The sequence below is a fragment of the Octodon degus genome, unplaced genomic scaffold (genome assembly GCF_000260255.1).
Source record: "Octodon degus isolate 3935 unplaced genomic scaffold, OctDeg1.0 scaffold00069, whole genome shotgun sequence".
Lineage (NCBI taxonomy): Eukaryota > Metazoa > Chordata > Mammalia > Rodentia > Octodontidae > Octodon > Octodon degus.
The window spans coordinates 9,694,122-9,710,500 of NW_004524645.1; the positions used below are offsets into that span (position 1 = coordinate 9,694,122).

Consider the following 16,379-nt stretch of genomic DNA (forward strand, 5'->3'; position numbering starts at 1 on the left):
AAGCCCTAATTCTGTAATTCTAAAAAAGATTCTTTTATGTTAGTGAGATAATCTTTTGAGATATTCTGTCTTTTGAGGGCTTTAGACAGAGTTCTAATTCTGTGGGTGCAGTAATTGCAATTCCGTGTTTTCTTTTTACTCAGCTGTGTTTGTAGCTGGGTGCAGTATTGCACTGCTGTAACTCCAGCACACTGGGAAACAGGTGGGACAGTTGGAAATTTGAGTGGGCAGCTACTTTAGTGACATAGTGAGACCCAGTCTCAAGATTTCCAGACCTACCCCAGTGTGGTGACACACCCCCCCCAATCCCAGCACTTGGTAGACTTGGGCAGGAGGGTGACCAAGAGTTTGAAGCCAGCCTAGACTATATGATGAGGCCAGGGCCAGTTCAACTGCATAGCAGGACCCCATCTCAAAAAATAAAAGCCAGGTGTGGTGGATATGCCTGAGGCAGAAGGGTCACTGAGAGTTTGAGGCCAGCCTGGACTACACAGAGCTTACCCCCCCCCCCAAAAAAAAGAACAAAATAAAAGATTTAGAAACCTGGGAGGGGCTGGGGAACAGCTGAGCACAAAGGCCCTGGGTTCAGTCCCCTGTGCTGGGGAAACAACAGCAGCGAAGAACTCTGCATTTGTTGGCAACGGGAGATTGATGCACAGTCTCATGTGCGCACCCACGAGACTTCAGAGGGATTGCACCGACACACTTTCTATCTGCCAGCTTGCTGGTAGTGACCTGGCTCCTCTGTCCCCACCACACAGCCAAGTGCGGTGTGACCGTGACTCCTAGATGCTGTGCTCACTGCTCCCCTGTGTCCCCACCTGGCCAGGAATTGGCAGCAGTGGTGTGCCAGATGCACGTGGCTCAGTGGGTGGGCCTTTGTGCTGGTAGCAATGCTCTTCCTGCTGTTGGTTTCATTTTATTAAAATTTATTTTGTACCAGGAACCAAACACATGACCTCACACTTGTCAGGCAGCTGCTGGACCATTGAGCTCAATCTCCAGCCCCAGCTGTTGGTTTTAGACACCAGTCTTTCTTCCTTCCTTCCTTCCTTCCTTCCTTCCTTCCTTCCTTCCTTCTCATTTTGGCCCTGGGCATTGAACCCGGGGGTTCCTACATGGTAAGTTCGCCCTCTTCCATTGTGTAAATCCCCTGACCCTGCTGGTTTTTCTGGTTCAGTGAAAACCTAGGTATCTTCCTTGAGTCTATGCGTTGATCCCACTCCAGAGGTGAATTTTGCTATTTTGCATCCAAATAAGTATATTCTTTTTTGTTTTGGTTTTTTTTTGTTTTCATAAACAATGTAATATTTTATTCAGAAAATTCAAAGGACTCTATGAAAAATCTATTAGAGCTAATAAGTTTAACAGGGTTGCATGATACAGGATTAATATACAGAAATCGATTATCTTTCCATCTGTTAGTAATAAAAAAGTTGAAACTATAATTTAAAGAGCAATATTATTCATAGGAATCTCAAAATGTAGAACAGTTAGTAATAAATCTGGCAAAAGATGTGCATGACCTTTACACTGGAAATGATAAAACATTACTGAGAGAAACTGAAGAAGACCTAAACAGAAAGACAATGAGTCAGAGAACTTAGTATTATTAAGATGTCAAGACTTTCAAATTTGATCAAAAGATTCGAGTCTTTTTTTTTTCTTTCTTTCTTTCTTTTTTCCATAATTTTATTGATAAACAAAAAGCAATGAGACGGTTTCAAACCAAATTGGTAGGACAGTTTCAATAATTAACACATTGCATACATTCTTCCTAGTGGTTAATTGCTGCACAAGATGCAGACTTGATATCCTATTTACAGATACCATTAGAACAAATCACTCACTGGAAGAAAGATAGCCTCTTTAACAAATGGTGCTGGAAAAACTGGCTTTCTACATGCTGAAAACTCAAACTTGACCCAGGTCTATCACCATGCACTAAACTAAAGTCAAAATGGATTAAAGACATAAACATTAAAGCAGAGACACTAAATCTCCTGGAAGAGAAAATAGGAGGAACTCTTGAAGACATAAGGGTAGGCAAAGAGTTCGTGGACAGAAATCAAATCACACAGAAAACAGGTGAAAGAATTAACAACTGGGACCTGCTCTTACTGAGAAGTTTTTTCACGTCAAAAGAAATTACCAACAAAGTGAAAAGGCAACCCACAAATTGGGAAAAAATCATGACAAATAAGTACTCAGACAAAGGTCTGCTCTCCAGAATTTATAAAGAACTAAAATACACTAAGGCCCCCAAATTTAAAGACCCAATCCAGAAATGGGCATCTGAGATGAACACACACTTCTCAGAGGAAGAAATTAAAGAAGCGAATAAATATATGAAAAAATGTTCCACATCACTAGCCATCTGCGAAATGCAAATTAAAACAACATTGAGATATTATCTTACCCCAGAAAGAATGGCTATCATAACGAAATCACCCAACAACAAATGTTGGAGAGGCTGTGGGGAAAAAGGAACCCTTCTCCACTGCTGGTGGGAATGTAGACTGGTGCAACCGTTATGGAAATCAGTATGGAGACTCCTTAGAAAAGTTGGATTGCAAATGAGTATATTCTTGTAACAACAATTCCACTTCTAGGAATTTTTCTTATTAGATGATGTTATTTTTAGATTTTATTTATTTTTGGTCTTTGAGACAGGGTCTCACTATGTCATTCATGCTGCCTTTGAACTCACTATGCAGCCTAAGCTGACCTCACAACCATGGTGATTTTCCTACCTCGGCCTCCCGAGTGTTGGGATCACAGGCATGTGCCACCATATCCAGCACTTTATTTTTATTTTCCTTTTTTTTTTTAAGACAGAGTCTCACTATATTGCCCAGGCTGGTCTCAAACTTCTGGGCTCAAGGAATCTCCTGCTTCAGCCTCCAAGTACTAGGCCTACAGGCAAGAGTTGAAGCTGTAGTACATCAACCCTTTTTGCCAGTGTTAGCCATATGATAGATTAGAGATTCTGTGAGACTTGGTTGGAGGTGTCCTGAGCCTGCATTCAGCAGCAGGAAGAGGAATGCACTTAATGTTACTCAGATGTATTGAAATAAGCCTGCTTTCTGGAGCATAACAAGAGAAGAGGGGGCTGTTTTGTGTTCCTCTCCTTCCCCGCCACTACTGCCGTCCTCCCAGTGCAATGCCTGGGTGCTGTACAGGGAGAGGGCACAGGCTTAGCATGTAGAAGCCCTGAGGTTTGAGCCCCAGTGCCGAATGGATAAATGAATGAATGCATAAATAAAACCTGCAGCAGGCACCAACCTGCAGGGGTAATATTGAAAGAATTGTGAGCTATACATGGTGGTGCGTGGTGTAATTCCAGCCCTTGAGAGGCCAAGGCAGGAGGTTCACTGTGAGTTCAAGTCCAGCTTGAACTATATAGTAAGATCCTGTCTCACAAATTGAAAAGATAAAAAGATCATGTTAAAAACTTGAAAGTGCTAACTGTGAAGTTAGTTGGCCCAAGGTGGTGAGCTCTGGGCAAGGCTTTCTTAGAAGAACTGTGTATTGGTTCCAGTCCTGGGCCCAGGGCCTGAGTGCAGAGACGGGTGGAGGCTGAGGAGCTCTGAGTGGGTGGCAGAACCTGGGCCCAAGGCTACTGGGTGGAGGCAAGAATGCACTCTGCACATTTAGAAATGAAGTAGAGCAAGGAGCGGAGGTGCAAACCTGTATCCCAGGGCCAGGGAGGTAGCTCAGCGGTCTAAGCACCTGCCTGGGAAGCACAGGGACCCAGGTTCAATCCCTGGTACCACACATGCTGTGCTGGCCCTGTACTGTGCCAGTCACTGAAACTGGGTATCGAGACCCAATACCACATCAATCAATCTTAAAAAACAAACAAGCCTGTGTCCCAGCACTCTGGCAGCCTGAAGCAGGAAGAGCTTAAGTGTGAGACCAGCCTAGGCAACATTAGTGACTTAGCAAGACTCTGTCTCAAAAACAAAACATGCCAAAAGGATCGGGGGTGTATTTTTGTGCAGTCTGTGTATTCAGCCCTTGTACTAGAGAGTTTGGGCTCCGTACTCTGGCAGGTTTCATCAACTGATTCTAAAATAGTGAGCAGGGTTACTGTCCCTGAAGGTGTCTACTAGTACAGAGCATACTTGCATGGTTTTGCACTGTCCTCTGAGCCAGTTGGTGGCTTGTGTGGTATCTGGTGAGTGTTAGAAAACTCGCTCAGCAGCTGGGTCTCTGGCAGCTCCGTGCGCTCCTCAGCTGAAGGCTGCCGCCGCCATGGAATCTAGGACATACTCAGCCCAGCTACGTAGTGACTTGCTAATTGCTTGTTGTATTCATCCCATCCTTCTCCCTGCACATCAAAGGACAAGAGGAATTTCCTTCGTGACCCTCCAGCTGGCGTGCAGTTTCACTTTGACTTTGATCAGATGTACCCTGTTGCCTTGGTCATGCTGCGAGAGGATGAGCTGCTGAGCAAGATGCGCTTCACCCTGGTTCCCAAGCTGTAAGTGCATGCATGTGTGCTGGTGGCATCCCAGTCCCAAGGCCTTGCCTATAGGCCCTGTGTTAGAGAAGGTACATCGAAGTGGCCAGGGCCAACGGGGCAGAGAACTGGGGCTGGGAGGAGCAGTAAGATTGCAAAACGTTTTTAGGAGAAAAGGTGCTTGCCTTTGGAGGCTAAGGCAGGAGGACCACAAGTTGAGTTCAGACTGGGCAATTGAGATCCTGTCTCAAAAGAAAAAGCTGAGGATGTAGCTCAGTGAGAGGGCCCTGGTTTTAATCCCAGTGCTACAAAAAGGAGGGAAATGTACCATCTGTGGTTTTACTGCATTCACACAACCCTAGGAACTGACCTCCGACAGTTGTATGTAGGTGTGCGTGTGTCTCTGTGTCTGCCACTCTGTCGCAGCCTTTGGAGTTGGTGCCTGTTTTGTGGACAGGCCCCAGAGAAAAGCACTGAGTCTCTGGCCTGGTGGGCTTTCTCCCTGTGGCTCCATCAACTCCACGGCCACTATTGTCACTGGGCCACCCACTGTGCTCTGCGCTGTGACTGCGTCAGGGCCATCATCAGGAGCCTGGGTTGCCATGGCCTGTGGCCCAGTGTGCTCCTGCCAAGAATGTGGCTCCCAGTTTCAGTTCCTCACTGTTCTTGACCTTCTCTCTCTGCTGAGGGTAATTTTCGATTTCTGAAAATTTTGAGTAATTGGTATTTGGTAATTAGTACTTCTGGTTTGTCACAGGCTAAGTATTTTAACATAGTTCCAGTTTCTGCCTGCTAATTTTCTTAGGACAAATTTAGAAATTATGGTTATCACACTCACTTTAAGAAATGCTTACTGAAATATTACGGATGACACTGTGCATGGTGGCACCACACCTGTCATCCCAGCACTCAGAGGCTGAAGCGGGAGGTTTGCCATGAGTTTTTTCTTTTTTTGGTCACAAAAAGACAAAAAAAATGAGTTGATGACACAAGAATATAGGACTATGTGCCCTATACAGATGTGCGCCTTTGATCGTGGGAGCCGCTCTATACGTAGACAGCAGCATTTTCTGGGAACTACAGACAAGAAAGTACTTCCTCTGAATCTCCCCGGGCACAGCACACAGCCCTTCTGGCCTGGCATGGGCACCTCTGAGGCCAAGGGCTGAGGACAGCAGGATATCGGGCGTCCTGTCCCCTCCCACCATGCCAGTTACCCAGGGACGCTCCAGGTACCAAAGCCTTCAACTAGGCCTGTGAGTGGAAGTCATCTCTCCCCCAGGGCTTCTCAGCCCAAAGTGTCATTGGTACTGTGACTCTTTCCCAGAGGACAGACTGAGAGAGTTCTCAGTGTGCCTCTGTGGCCACTTCCTCTCACATCTAGAAAGCCCGCCTAGAAAGGAAAGTAGCTTGAATGATTGTTTCTTTGAATGGTGGGAGCAGGTAATGCCTCCTGAGTCGCCGTGGCCATGCAGTACACCCAAGGCTCCTGTTGAATGTCTCAGGACAGGTTCTGAGAGCTCAAGATGCACAGTGGCCCTGAAGATACTTAGGCAGCTGGCTGCATCCTGAGAAGGATGAAGATACTTCACCTTTTTGGAGAAAGGTTAAAGTACAGGGGTTGATCCCAGGTAGCATCTCCCACAGGCCTGGGGCTATAGCTAGGTGCCTGCGTAGAGCTCGAGACCCTGGGTGCCCTCTGAGAACTGCAAAAACTGAAATGTGCCCAACTATCTCTTCCTCCTGGCCAGCTCCATGCTGCTGCAGATTTGCACCCTGCATGAAATTCCTACAACGCACACCCCTCAATGTTTCTTCCACTGCTTAGGTGCATTTAGCCCTCCTAGAAACACCAAAGGTCCTAGGGGGCCCTGGCCCTGCTTCTGGGCCCCCTCATTGGGAACCCTCCCTCACAACAGTGTTGTTTTCCTTCTGCCAAGGGCAGTGCTGGTGTCACTAACCTACCATGACTAGGGGCCGGGGATCTAGCTCGGCGGTGCAGCACCTGCGTGGCAAATGCAAAGCCCTGGCTTTAATTACCAGTGCTGAAAAGGGGCGGGGGGGGTAAAAAGAGACTAAAGTACCATGACAGGCCAAGGTATCGCCGGCAGGCAGTCTGTGACTTATCTGTTGCTGCTGTGAAAGCAACCAGCTGTTCTGTTTCCCCTGTAGCTCCACTTTCACTGGTAAAGCAAAGGAGACGTCATTGGCATTTGAAGGTTTTGGACTCCTAAAGCAGGCATAGGAGCACACCCCTGCAATCCCAGCACCTAGAAGGTTCAATCACCATAGTTCGACACCAGCAGGGCTACATAGTGAGCCAGTGTCTCAGAAAAAACAACCACCCAAAATCAAAGGCAGAGCTCCTAAAGACTGTCTGTTCCATGGGGCTGGTGAGATGGCTCAGTGGTCTAAAGCACCTACTTAGAACAAGCTTGGCAAAGCACAAGGACCGCGGTTCAATCCCCCAGCACCACATGCCAGCCAGTGCCGCCTCCTGCTGGGCTGAGCTGGCCACACACACACACACACACACACACACACACAAATAAATAAAAATTAAATAAAAAAATCAAATGTTTAAAAAAAAAAAAAAAGACTGTTTGTTCCCGGGGCTGAGTTAGAGGTCCACAGGAGGGCATCTGTCTGGCCTGGCAAGGCCTGGGTCCCATGCACTGTCCCACACTGCACTTTCTCATGCGGCACGATCTTGTGTGTCTTTCGCAGTGTGAAGGAGGAGGTGTTCTGGAGGAACTACTTCTACCGCGTGTCCCTCATCAAGCAGTCAGCGCAGCTCACGGCCCTGGCCGCTCAGCAGCAGGCCTCCGGCAAGGAGGATAAGAGCGGCAGTGTGGGTGCTGACTCGCCGCTGACAGGTACCTTCCCCGCCTCGAGCTGGAGCTCAGTGCTACGCGTGTGCACACACCTTGTGCTCCTTTCCTTCCCCTTGAGGTCTCTGTGCTGCTTGGTCTTGTTATGTTCTTTTTCTCCTACATCTTTCTACAATTTTCGTTTTTATTGAGACGTGTTTACAGCACATGTACTTAACACATCTTAATACTTTTTATTTCCTTCCCCTTCCCTCTGTCTCTTGGGCCTCTTCCTATTTGCAAAAGCTCTATCTCCCTGTTTCCTGTTGGCTGTCTTCTATTTTGATCTTTATTTATACGGTATTTCGGCGTTCTCATAGAAAAGAATCCATGTGATATTTAAGCTCGTGTGTGTCTCATTCACTTTGGTTAACATTGTGCTCTCAACGTGCATCCATTTTTCTGCAAATGACCAAATTTAGCCTTCTAGGGGCCAGGGAGATGGCTCAGTGGAATAAGTACTTCCCTGGCAAGTGCCAGGGCCTGAGTTCAATCCCTGGTACTGCCAAAAAAAAAAAAAAAGAAGGAAAGAAAATACATCACCAAATTCAGCCTTCTATATGGCAGAGTAGTACTCTACTACTGTATGTGAACCCCAGTTTTCCTGCCCTTTCCTGAATGATGTTGCCTACCTTCCATCCTCCACTCTGATGCCACTGCCTCCTCTGTTTCTCACCCTGTCATTCCACCTGGCTTCTTGGACACATGTGGTCTGCAGGGCAAGGTAACCTCTATCCAGCTCTGAGCTGGGCACATGCTCTTAAAGAGGTCTTTCTGACTGTGACACATTGGCCCTGGAAGTAGGGCAAGTGTTTTAGCATATCAGCAATTGCTTGTTCTCTACAGTGCTGAATAATATGAGGAATGTGTTTTGTGTCACTTTCATCTTAATGAGGCCTGCTTCTTGCTGTGGGTACTGATTACCAGTGGGCACTCATCCCGAACGAAGCAGGGTGGGTTAGCACATGGAATCCCAGGCACTTCAGCAAGAGTGTGTGTGTCCCAAAGCACTGGCTGTACAAACCCTGGGAAAAGACCTTGAAGCTGCATGTGGATCAGGGAAGCACAGTGAAATTGCTCTGCACCATAGAATTTGTCATTTGCTGTAAATGTGATATACACTCCATAGATTAGCATTCTTCAGCATTCTTTAGATGTTATTGAAATATCCCATTTTACCAAATGCTGCCTGTTAAAACAAAATGGATGTAAGGTGGTTTTTATAAAGACTGTCTAGTAAGGTAAATAAGACCAAAAAAATGTAGCCGGCTGTTACGATGCACGCCTGTGTTCCCGGCACTCTGGAGGGCTGAGGCAGGAGGGTTGTATGTTCCAAAGCATCCCGGACAACTGAGCAAGGCCTTTTCTCGAACTAAACAAGTAATGAGCTGGGGCTGTAGCTCAGTGTAAAGGCCCTGGGTTCCATTCCCAGTACCAGAAAGAAAAAAGGAAAGTAGACAAGGCTGCTAAGCAAGGAGATGATTGGGATTGAACATTGCATGTTTCTTTGTGCCCTCCAATGGAGAAACTTCATAAATCGCACCATTCTTATCATCCCAAAGAAAACAGCAGGATGCATTTAGCTAACCCTCAAGGACAAAATTATTTCCTGCTAGAAATTTTTTAGAAGAACATTAGATATGGTAACATCTTTAGAAGTCCTCAAAACAGAGGTTCAGATAGGTGTATGTGGCTAGGTCTTGTAGAAATTTGAGAAAACCTGAAAGCAAACCAGAAAAACTCATTTCTAAAAAGTATTTTGGGGAAAAAATATTTGGTGGTATCATACTTGTAGATGTGTGTTAGCTGTTACCGTAATATGTATTCGGAACTGAAGCAAGCAATTATTGTCTCTCTTATTCTCACTTCTTAGAGGCAGTACGGCCCAAAACGCCACCTGTTGTAATCAAATCTCAGCTTAAAACTCAAGAGGTAATACAGTTTTCCATTGTACCTAGTCAGTGGTCTGGAGGTGAATAACGGGCTGTCAGAGTCTGAGTCACTTTCTTGTTGCTAGCACAGAATCCCTGACATCCACAGCTTAAAGGAGGAGAGGTTTACGTGGACTCACGTTTTGTTTTTTAAGAAGTTTTAGTCTGGTCTGCCTGCTGCTAGCCGACTCCTGGTGGAAAGGTGTAGCAGGAAGCAGGGAGGAGGGAGGAGCCAGAGAGGGAAGGAGGGGGACCCTTCTGGCTAGGCTGTCAACTCATCCCAGGAAAAAAAAAAAAAACACTGATGAGATAGCGCCCCCTTGAGCCAGTGACCTTGCAAAAGCCCTAGCTCAGAACACAAGGATACTTTGGGAACAGGCCAGATCCAAACCATGACAGTGGGCTAAAAGTCTCTGCTACCAGGCCAGAGATTTAGCTCAGTCGCACAGAGCCTGCCTGGCAAGCATAAATTCCCAAGTTTGATTCTCAGTTTTCAAAAAAAAAAAATCTCTACCATTGAAAGCCACTGAAGAGCTCGGGTATTCTGGAGCCAGAGGCCTGCAGCTGGGACCTCAGGCTGTTTCCTGCATGCATAGTCCCAGATGTGCGCCTCAGGGGTGGGGGAGAGTGGTAGGATTGGGCCAGGCTGTGAGGGAGGAGATGCAGCTGGGTGGTAATCACTGGGTTACCAGTCAGCAGTGCAGGTTAGCAGGTAGAGTGCTCACTGACTCACAGCTTGCAGAGCACAGAAAAAAATGAGATGTACGAGAGTGTGAGACAGCCTTCGAGCAAAGAAATGTCACATGGAGAACCATCTCAGGAACTCATGCTGCCTTTCAGGATGAGGAAGAAATTTCCACAAGCCCAGGCGTTTCTGAATTCGTCAGCGATGCATTCGATGCCTGTAACTTAAATCAGGAGGATTTAAGGAGAGAAATGGAACAACTTGTGCTTGACAAAAAGGAAGAGGAGACAGCCACCCTGGAAGGTAATAAAACAAAATTTGGGGGGTATTTTCCCCTAGTTTCAAAGTTGATTGCATAAAATGTTACTAGAAAGCCTATTTATAAAAATACTTTATAAATTTTGTATCACAATTGACCCTGGAGGGCCGGCCAAATAGCTCAGCAGATTAAAGTGCCTGCAAACAGGCATAGGGCCAGGGGTCCGATCCTGGGCCTGCCATGCCAGCCCTGCCCCCGGGGCATGCTGAGATGGTGATCAAGACTGGGCGTGGTGGCTCGCACCTGTAATCCCAGCACTTGGGAGGCTGTAACAGGGAGAATCACTATGAGTCTGATGGCCCTTCCCTGAAAAATAAAATTAAAATGAAATAAAATAAAAATTGGCCCTGGGAGCTGGTCATCGTGGCACACGTCTACAATTCCCAGCACTCTGGGAGGCTTGGCAGGAGAATCAAAAGTTTGAGCCTAGGGGCTGGTGAGATGGCTCAGTGGTCTAAAGCACCTACTTAGAACAAGCTTAGCAAAGCACAGGGACCGAGGTTCAATCCCCCAGCACCACATGCCAGCCAGCCCCGCCCCCTGGTGAGCTGAGCTGGCCACACACACACACACACACACACACACACACACACACTAAATCAAGTAAATTTAAAAAAAAAGTTTGAGCCCAGCCTGGGTAATTTAGCAACTTAGTGAAACCCTATTTCAAAATAAAACATAAAAGGACTGGGGGCCCTGGGTCCAATCTCTAGTACTGGGGGAAGTTGATTTCTGGAAGCATTCTGTATCATTTTTCATTAAGACCTGTCCTGAGTACAGAATTGCAAATAAAGCGCATTGAAATCTGCAGGAACAAGGGACAGGTAACTAGTAGAATGCTAGCATCTGTGAAATCTTGGGTGCCAGCCCAGCCCTGCAAAGCCCCCACAAAACTCTCCATTCCCCCTAGAGTGGAGCTCCCAGGAGCAGATCTGAGGGTTCAGGAGTGTACTGGGGCTTAGAACTACACTATGGAATGCCAAAGCGATCGCCCCAGACACCACAGCAGGAATGGGAGCAAGGTGTGCACACCTGCAAGGCAAGCCACTGCCCTGTGTGGCGTAGGCACCCAGGAAGCTTCTGTCCCCACCACTGCATGCCAAAATCTGGCTTCTGGCCAGCGGGGCCTGTTTTCTTCGTCTGGGTGGAAAGCAGGGGTGGCATGAGTTACATCCAGGGAACCGGCTGTGCCCACAGTCATGTAGCCTGCCTTGCGTGCCCACTATCACCTCTGGGGGGACAGAGCTGACCTGGACAGAGGGGAAAAGGGCTCCTGGGGTGGAGGTACCAGTGAGGCAACCTTCACACTCCTGCTGTGTTTACTGGTGACACACTGGTCACAGTCTCTGGGGAGACAGGGCGTGCCAGGCAGAATTCTAAGACATTGGCTGGCTGTTCCAGGGAGTGGTTCTTTATCTGAGTTATAATTCAGACCACTTCCTGTTCTAGTTTCTTGTTTTGAGTACTGGTAATTAAACTAGGGGTTGCTCACTGAGCTGTGCCCCCAGCTGCTTTGCCCCACACCTCCTTTGAGACTTTGTCTACTGAGTTGCTAAGGTTACGCAGGTTGAGCCACAACTTGGAATCCTCCTGCCTCAGCCTCCCAGAATGCTAGGCTTACAAATGCACGCCTCTATGTCAGCTTCATATTCTTTTATGTGTTGTGTACTGTGGCCCCCAACCCCATTGGACTCCCTAGGAGCAGTTATACCTCATCTGCCTCCCCTACAGTACCTTAGGAGCCTAGCACTCAGCAAAGCACCTACCAGTACTAAGCATGTGTGTGATGAGCAGATTCTGACACAGTGCCTTTTCCTTCTTTTTTTAAAAAAAATGCAAGATGGGGATCTAGGAAGTTAGTGCCTCGTTATGGGCAGAGACCATGACACTCCAAGCCAGCCAATATTTATCGGGTGTATACAGTGATAGTTTAGTGGAAGACTCAGAGGTTGATGACTCAACTGGGCTGAGCTGAGCTTATGCTAAGAAGGATCACCTGGGAGTCTTCTAATCTTAGTGATCTTAGTTTTTAGTCTTACTTAAAGAGGCTGGTCCATTCCTAAAGAGTTACTGGGAAATTTCAAAAGGGTGACAGGGGTAATCCCAAGTCTCCATGTATCCCTTAGGGAAGTGTGAAGAAATAGCCACTGTGAGTATCCTCTTTTTGGTCTTCTAATTGTGATAGTTAAAATACATATAAGCTATGTTGGCTGTCATAGCAACAAACACATGCTCAGGAGCTTGTGGGAGGTCCTATCACATCAACTAGTTGTGAACCTCGTGCTCTGTCTCCTTTGGCTGTCTCCATGTCATGGGTTTTGTAGCCCATGTGGATCTCAGTGCTTGTGGTGTCAGGCTTTTCCCCAGGATCATCCTGAAAATGTTTACACTGGAGGGCCAGATGGGAAAAAGCTCCACCATGGGGCTGGGATGTTCTTCTCTCTGTGGGCACCTGTTCTGGGAGGGGAGCCATAAGGTGTTCCCTTGTCCATTAACACAGGAATGCCCTCAACTCATGTTATGAACTGCACTGAGTTATCCCGCTGTCCTATTTGGATGGCCTTCTATAGGACTTGAGCCATAGGCTTGCTCCTGAGAACTGTCCTTTTGCTAATGATGTTCCAATGGAGGGCAGTTACTTTCTGCAACCAGGTTTTACAAATTTAAGGTAAAGATAGCAAGATATAATCGTGCATGTGGGGATAATTATATTCTCCCTTTCTGTATTTGTAATCGCGCCACCAGTCACAGTTGTCTTCTACACTGACCTTTCTAAGGCCCAGCCCTGTCTGACTACCTACGATGTTGCTAAATAACTTAGCTACAACATCTCCCCCTCTGAAGAAGTATCCCTAGCTGCCGTGAGGGGAGAGTGGGTATTGTTCTCATCTAGCTGCTTCAAGCTGAGAAGGGTCAGTGTAGGGATTACTGTAGTCTGGGACCTTCTCCGGAGAGCTAATCTAATGGGCCTCAGATAGACGTCATGCAGAGGTTTAGCAGTTATAAAGTCTCATTACAAGGTTGATCTGGGGAACCCCATAAAGGAGTCTGGCACGTTAGTTGTTGATCCCATCTGCATGATCACTTGGATTTTGGCAGGCTGTAGGCAGGAGTCAACAGATTTTCTGAGAAATTAGAACATTTATAATCAAAGCCTGAGCACTAGGGAGGTTGGGGCAAGAGCCAAGTCTTGAGACCACTTTTTTTTTATATACGTGGTACAAGGTCTCACTATACAGCTCAGACTCATAGTGATCCTCCTGTTTTGAGCCACCACAGCACTGGCATTACAAGTGTGTGCCACAACACCCAGTCTCAGTGGCCAGCTCAGGGCACCTGGGACTGGGGCTGGTGTAGCATGTGGTCCTGGGGATTGAACCCTGGTCCCTGCTCTTGCCTAAACAGGTGCTTAGTCCACTGAGCTATCTTGCCAGCCCTCAAGATTGCCCTTTGGGGACTGGAAGAGTAAATGTAACTTACTGGTTCTAAAACTCCTCTATGGAAAGAGTTTAGCTATAAACCTGTTATTTTTTCATAAGTTTCTTTCCAGTTTTAACTATAAGATGGAGAGTTTGGTGGGTTTAATGGACAAATTTAGCTAAAGAATTTAAAGATTCTTGTTGAGTTTTTATGCATTTTACTGTGTTTTATCTTTAACAGCACATAACAGTGCTCAGCTACTGGTATAACTGGAAACTGCTAGAAAGGGTCAAAAACTTTGCCCCTTTTGATATCTGTTATTACTATAGCATTGTTTTTTTAACCCGCCTCCCTCCCCCCATTACAATTGGCACTGAAACAAACTTCAAGTTTTTCCCTCAAGGCAGTTGATTTAAAACTTAAACACTGTCCCTCTCCATGTTCAAGATAGAAAACATTTTGGCTTTTGCTTCAGAACAAAAAATAAAACCACACACACATACACACAACCCGCTAGGCTTGGTGCTATATGCCTGTAATTCCAGCACTCTAGCATCATTTGTATATATCTTTTGGTTGTGCTTTCCTGCTGGGTGTTTTAAGACCAAGTTAAAGTGTGACGTGTGTTAATTAAAATTAACCCCTAGCTCTCTATCAAAGTCAGTTAAGTCTCCTCAGGATTTATCTTGAAACCATTCACAGAGCCTCTCAGCTCCTCTGTCAGTGATAGCCATCAGGACGAATCATGGCCTTTGCTTGACCAGTTGCTTTCTATGAAAGCATGGGAGACTTTGCACAGTGCCTGTTCTTAAGCCCACTGCTGCAGCAAAATTAAAGCATTTGCTTTTACTTTTGCACTAGCTACTAAGCTTAAGGCTTGTGCATGCACACAGTGCACATGCTTGTACCATGCTAGGCATGGGACCCAGGGCCTGATGCATGCTGAGCACTGTTATATCCCCAGTCTACATTCACTTTCTTTTTTTTTCCTGTATTTTAGGGAAGGGTCTACTTGGTGTTCAGGCTCTCACTACTAGATCGGACTCATAGTGATCTGCCTGTTTACAGCCTCCCAAGAGCTGGGATTACATGCACACGCCACCACGCCCAGTCTCAATCGTCATCTCAGTGTGCCCAGGGAGTGGGGCCAGCAGGGCAGGCCTAGAGAATCGAACCCCCTGCCCCTCCATCTGCTTGCAGGCACTTTAATCTGCTGAGCTATTTGGCCGGCCTGAAATTCACTTTCTGCTTATTTGTTTGTTTTTGTTTTTTGAGTCAGGGTCTCACTGTAATTCTGAAGGGCAGGGGATATACCTCAGTAGAATAAGAGCTTCCCTGGCAAGTGCAAGGGCCTGAGTTCAATCCCCAGTTCTACAAAAAAAAAAAAAACAACAAAACCTCACTGTAATTCTTACTGGCTTGAACTCACTATGTAGCCTAGTGCTTGGATTATGGTTATACACCACCACAATCGGTCACACTGGCGATTTAAAAAGTAAAGCTAAGCCGGCTGTGGTAGCACATGCCTGTAATCCCAGCACTTGAGGCTGAGGCAGGAGCATTGTTGGAAGCTCAAGGCCAGCCTGGAGCTACATAGTGAGTTCAAGACCCATCTGAACTACACAGTGAGACCCTGTCTCAGAAACAAAGATTGAACTGTTTAACAGTGCATTATGAATTCAGAACATAGCTTTCTTGTCCTTCTCTTTTGTTTCTCATAGGGGATTCTGCCGACTGGGAGAAAGAACTGCAACAGGAGCTGCAGGAGTACGAGGTGGTCACAGAGTCGGACAAGCGGGATGAGAACTGGGATAAGGAAATAGAAAAAATGCTTCAGGAAGTAAACTAGTTGCCTACTGCAATAAACAGATAGCCCTTGCCGTTCTGCACGCTCCCACAGAATCTCAGTGTTGACACTCAATCGGAAGGCACAAAAATTCTTTTCCTCAAGCTGAAACTTGCCTCTTCTACTTCAAAAAAAGTACATAGAACAGTTATTCTAATAATCATGAAAGGGGTGTTTGATGTAATATTTTCTTGATATGAATCACATGACAGTTCTTTTAGGCAATATAGATATTTTTGCCACAGAAACATAGGTAAAATTTTTAGAGTTCTGTTTTCCACAAGATCAAACATATCATTCCTTCTTCACTTACAGTTCTGTAAGCATTTGTGTTCCTCGCTATATTATTGTTGATACATGGATGTTAAAGTTCTTACTGAATAATTACCATCAAAATGACCAAATTATACCAAAGAATTTAAGAGGAAACACTGTCAGAACTGTTTTCTTGATAGTTTTTTTTTTCTAAAGTCCCATCTGAAAGCCAGAAGTTAAGATAATGAAGCTGACTGGAGACACCAGGTAGGCATGGTGGTGCCCATCTTTAATCCTAGCACTCAGGAGGCTGAGACAGTAGGATCACCCTGAGTTCAAGACCAACCTGAACTACATAGCAAGACTGTCTCAAAAAACAAACAAAAATGTAGATAAATAAAGTTGATGAGAATGCTACAGTAAGCCCGGTGTAACTGTGGGTGATTCCATGCACACCCAGATGTCACTCCAAGCTGGAGCACTTGCCTGGTGTACTCAAGGCCCTGGGTACAAGTCACAAGAACAAAAGGTTATTGTGTACAAATATTTGTAAAAACTGTTTTCCTCTAGGGTCCTGTGTCTTTCATG

The 16,379-nt window shown here is 46.1% G+C and overlaps 1 protein-coding gene across 1 annotated transcript in view; it reads left to right on the plus strand.

The window, feature by feature from the left end:
* Syap1 (synapse associated protein 1) overlaps positions 1-16,062 on the plus strand; it is a 25,619-nt gene extending 9,557 nt beyond the window's left edge. Inside the window, exons 5-9 of the mRNA XM_004635079.2 lie at positions 4,347-4,486; positions 7,193-7,341; positions 9,209-9,267; positions 10,107-10,254; positions 15,412-16,062. Coding sequence (XP_004635136.1) covers positions 4,347-4,486; positions 7,193-7,341; positions 9,209-9,267; positions 10,107-10,254; positions 15,412-15,539 — 624 coding nt within the window. The 3' untranslated portion in view covers positions 15,540-16,062. The remainder of the gene's footprint in view (positions 1-4,346; positions 4,487-7,192; positions 7,342-9,208; positions 9,268-10,106; positions 10,255-15,411) is intronic.
* The last annotated feature ends 317 nt before the right edge of the window (positions 16,063-16,379 follow it).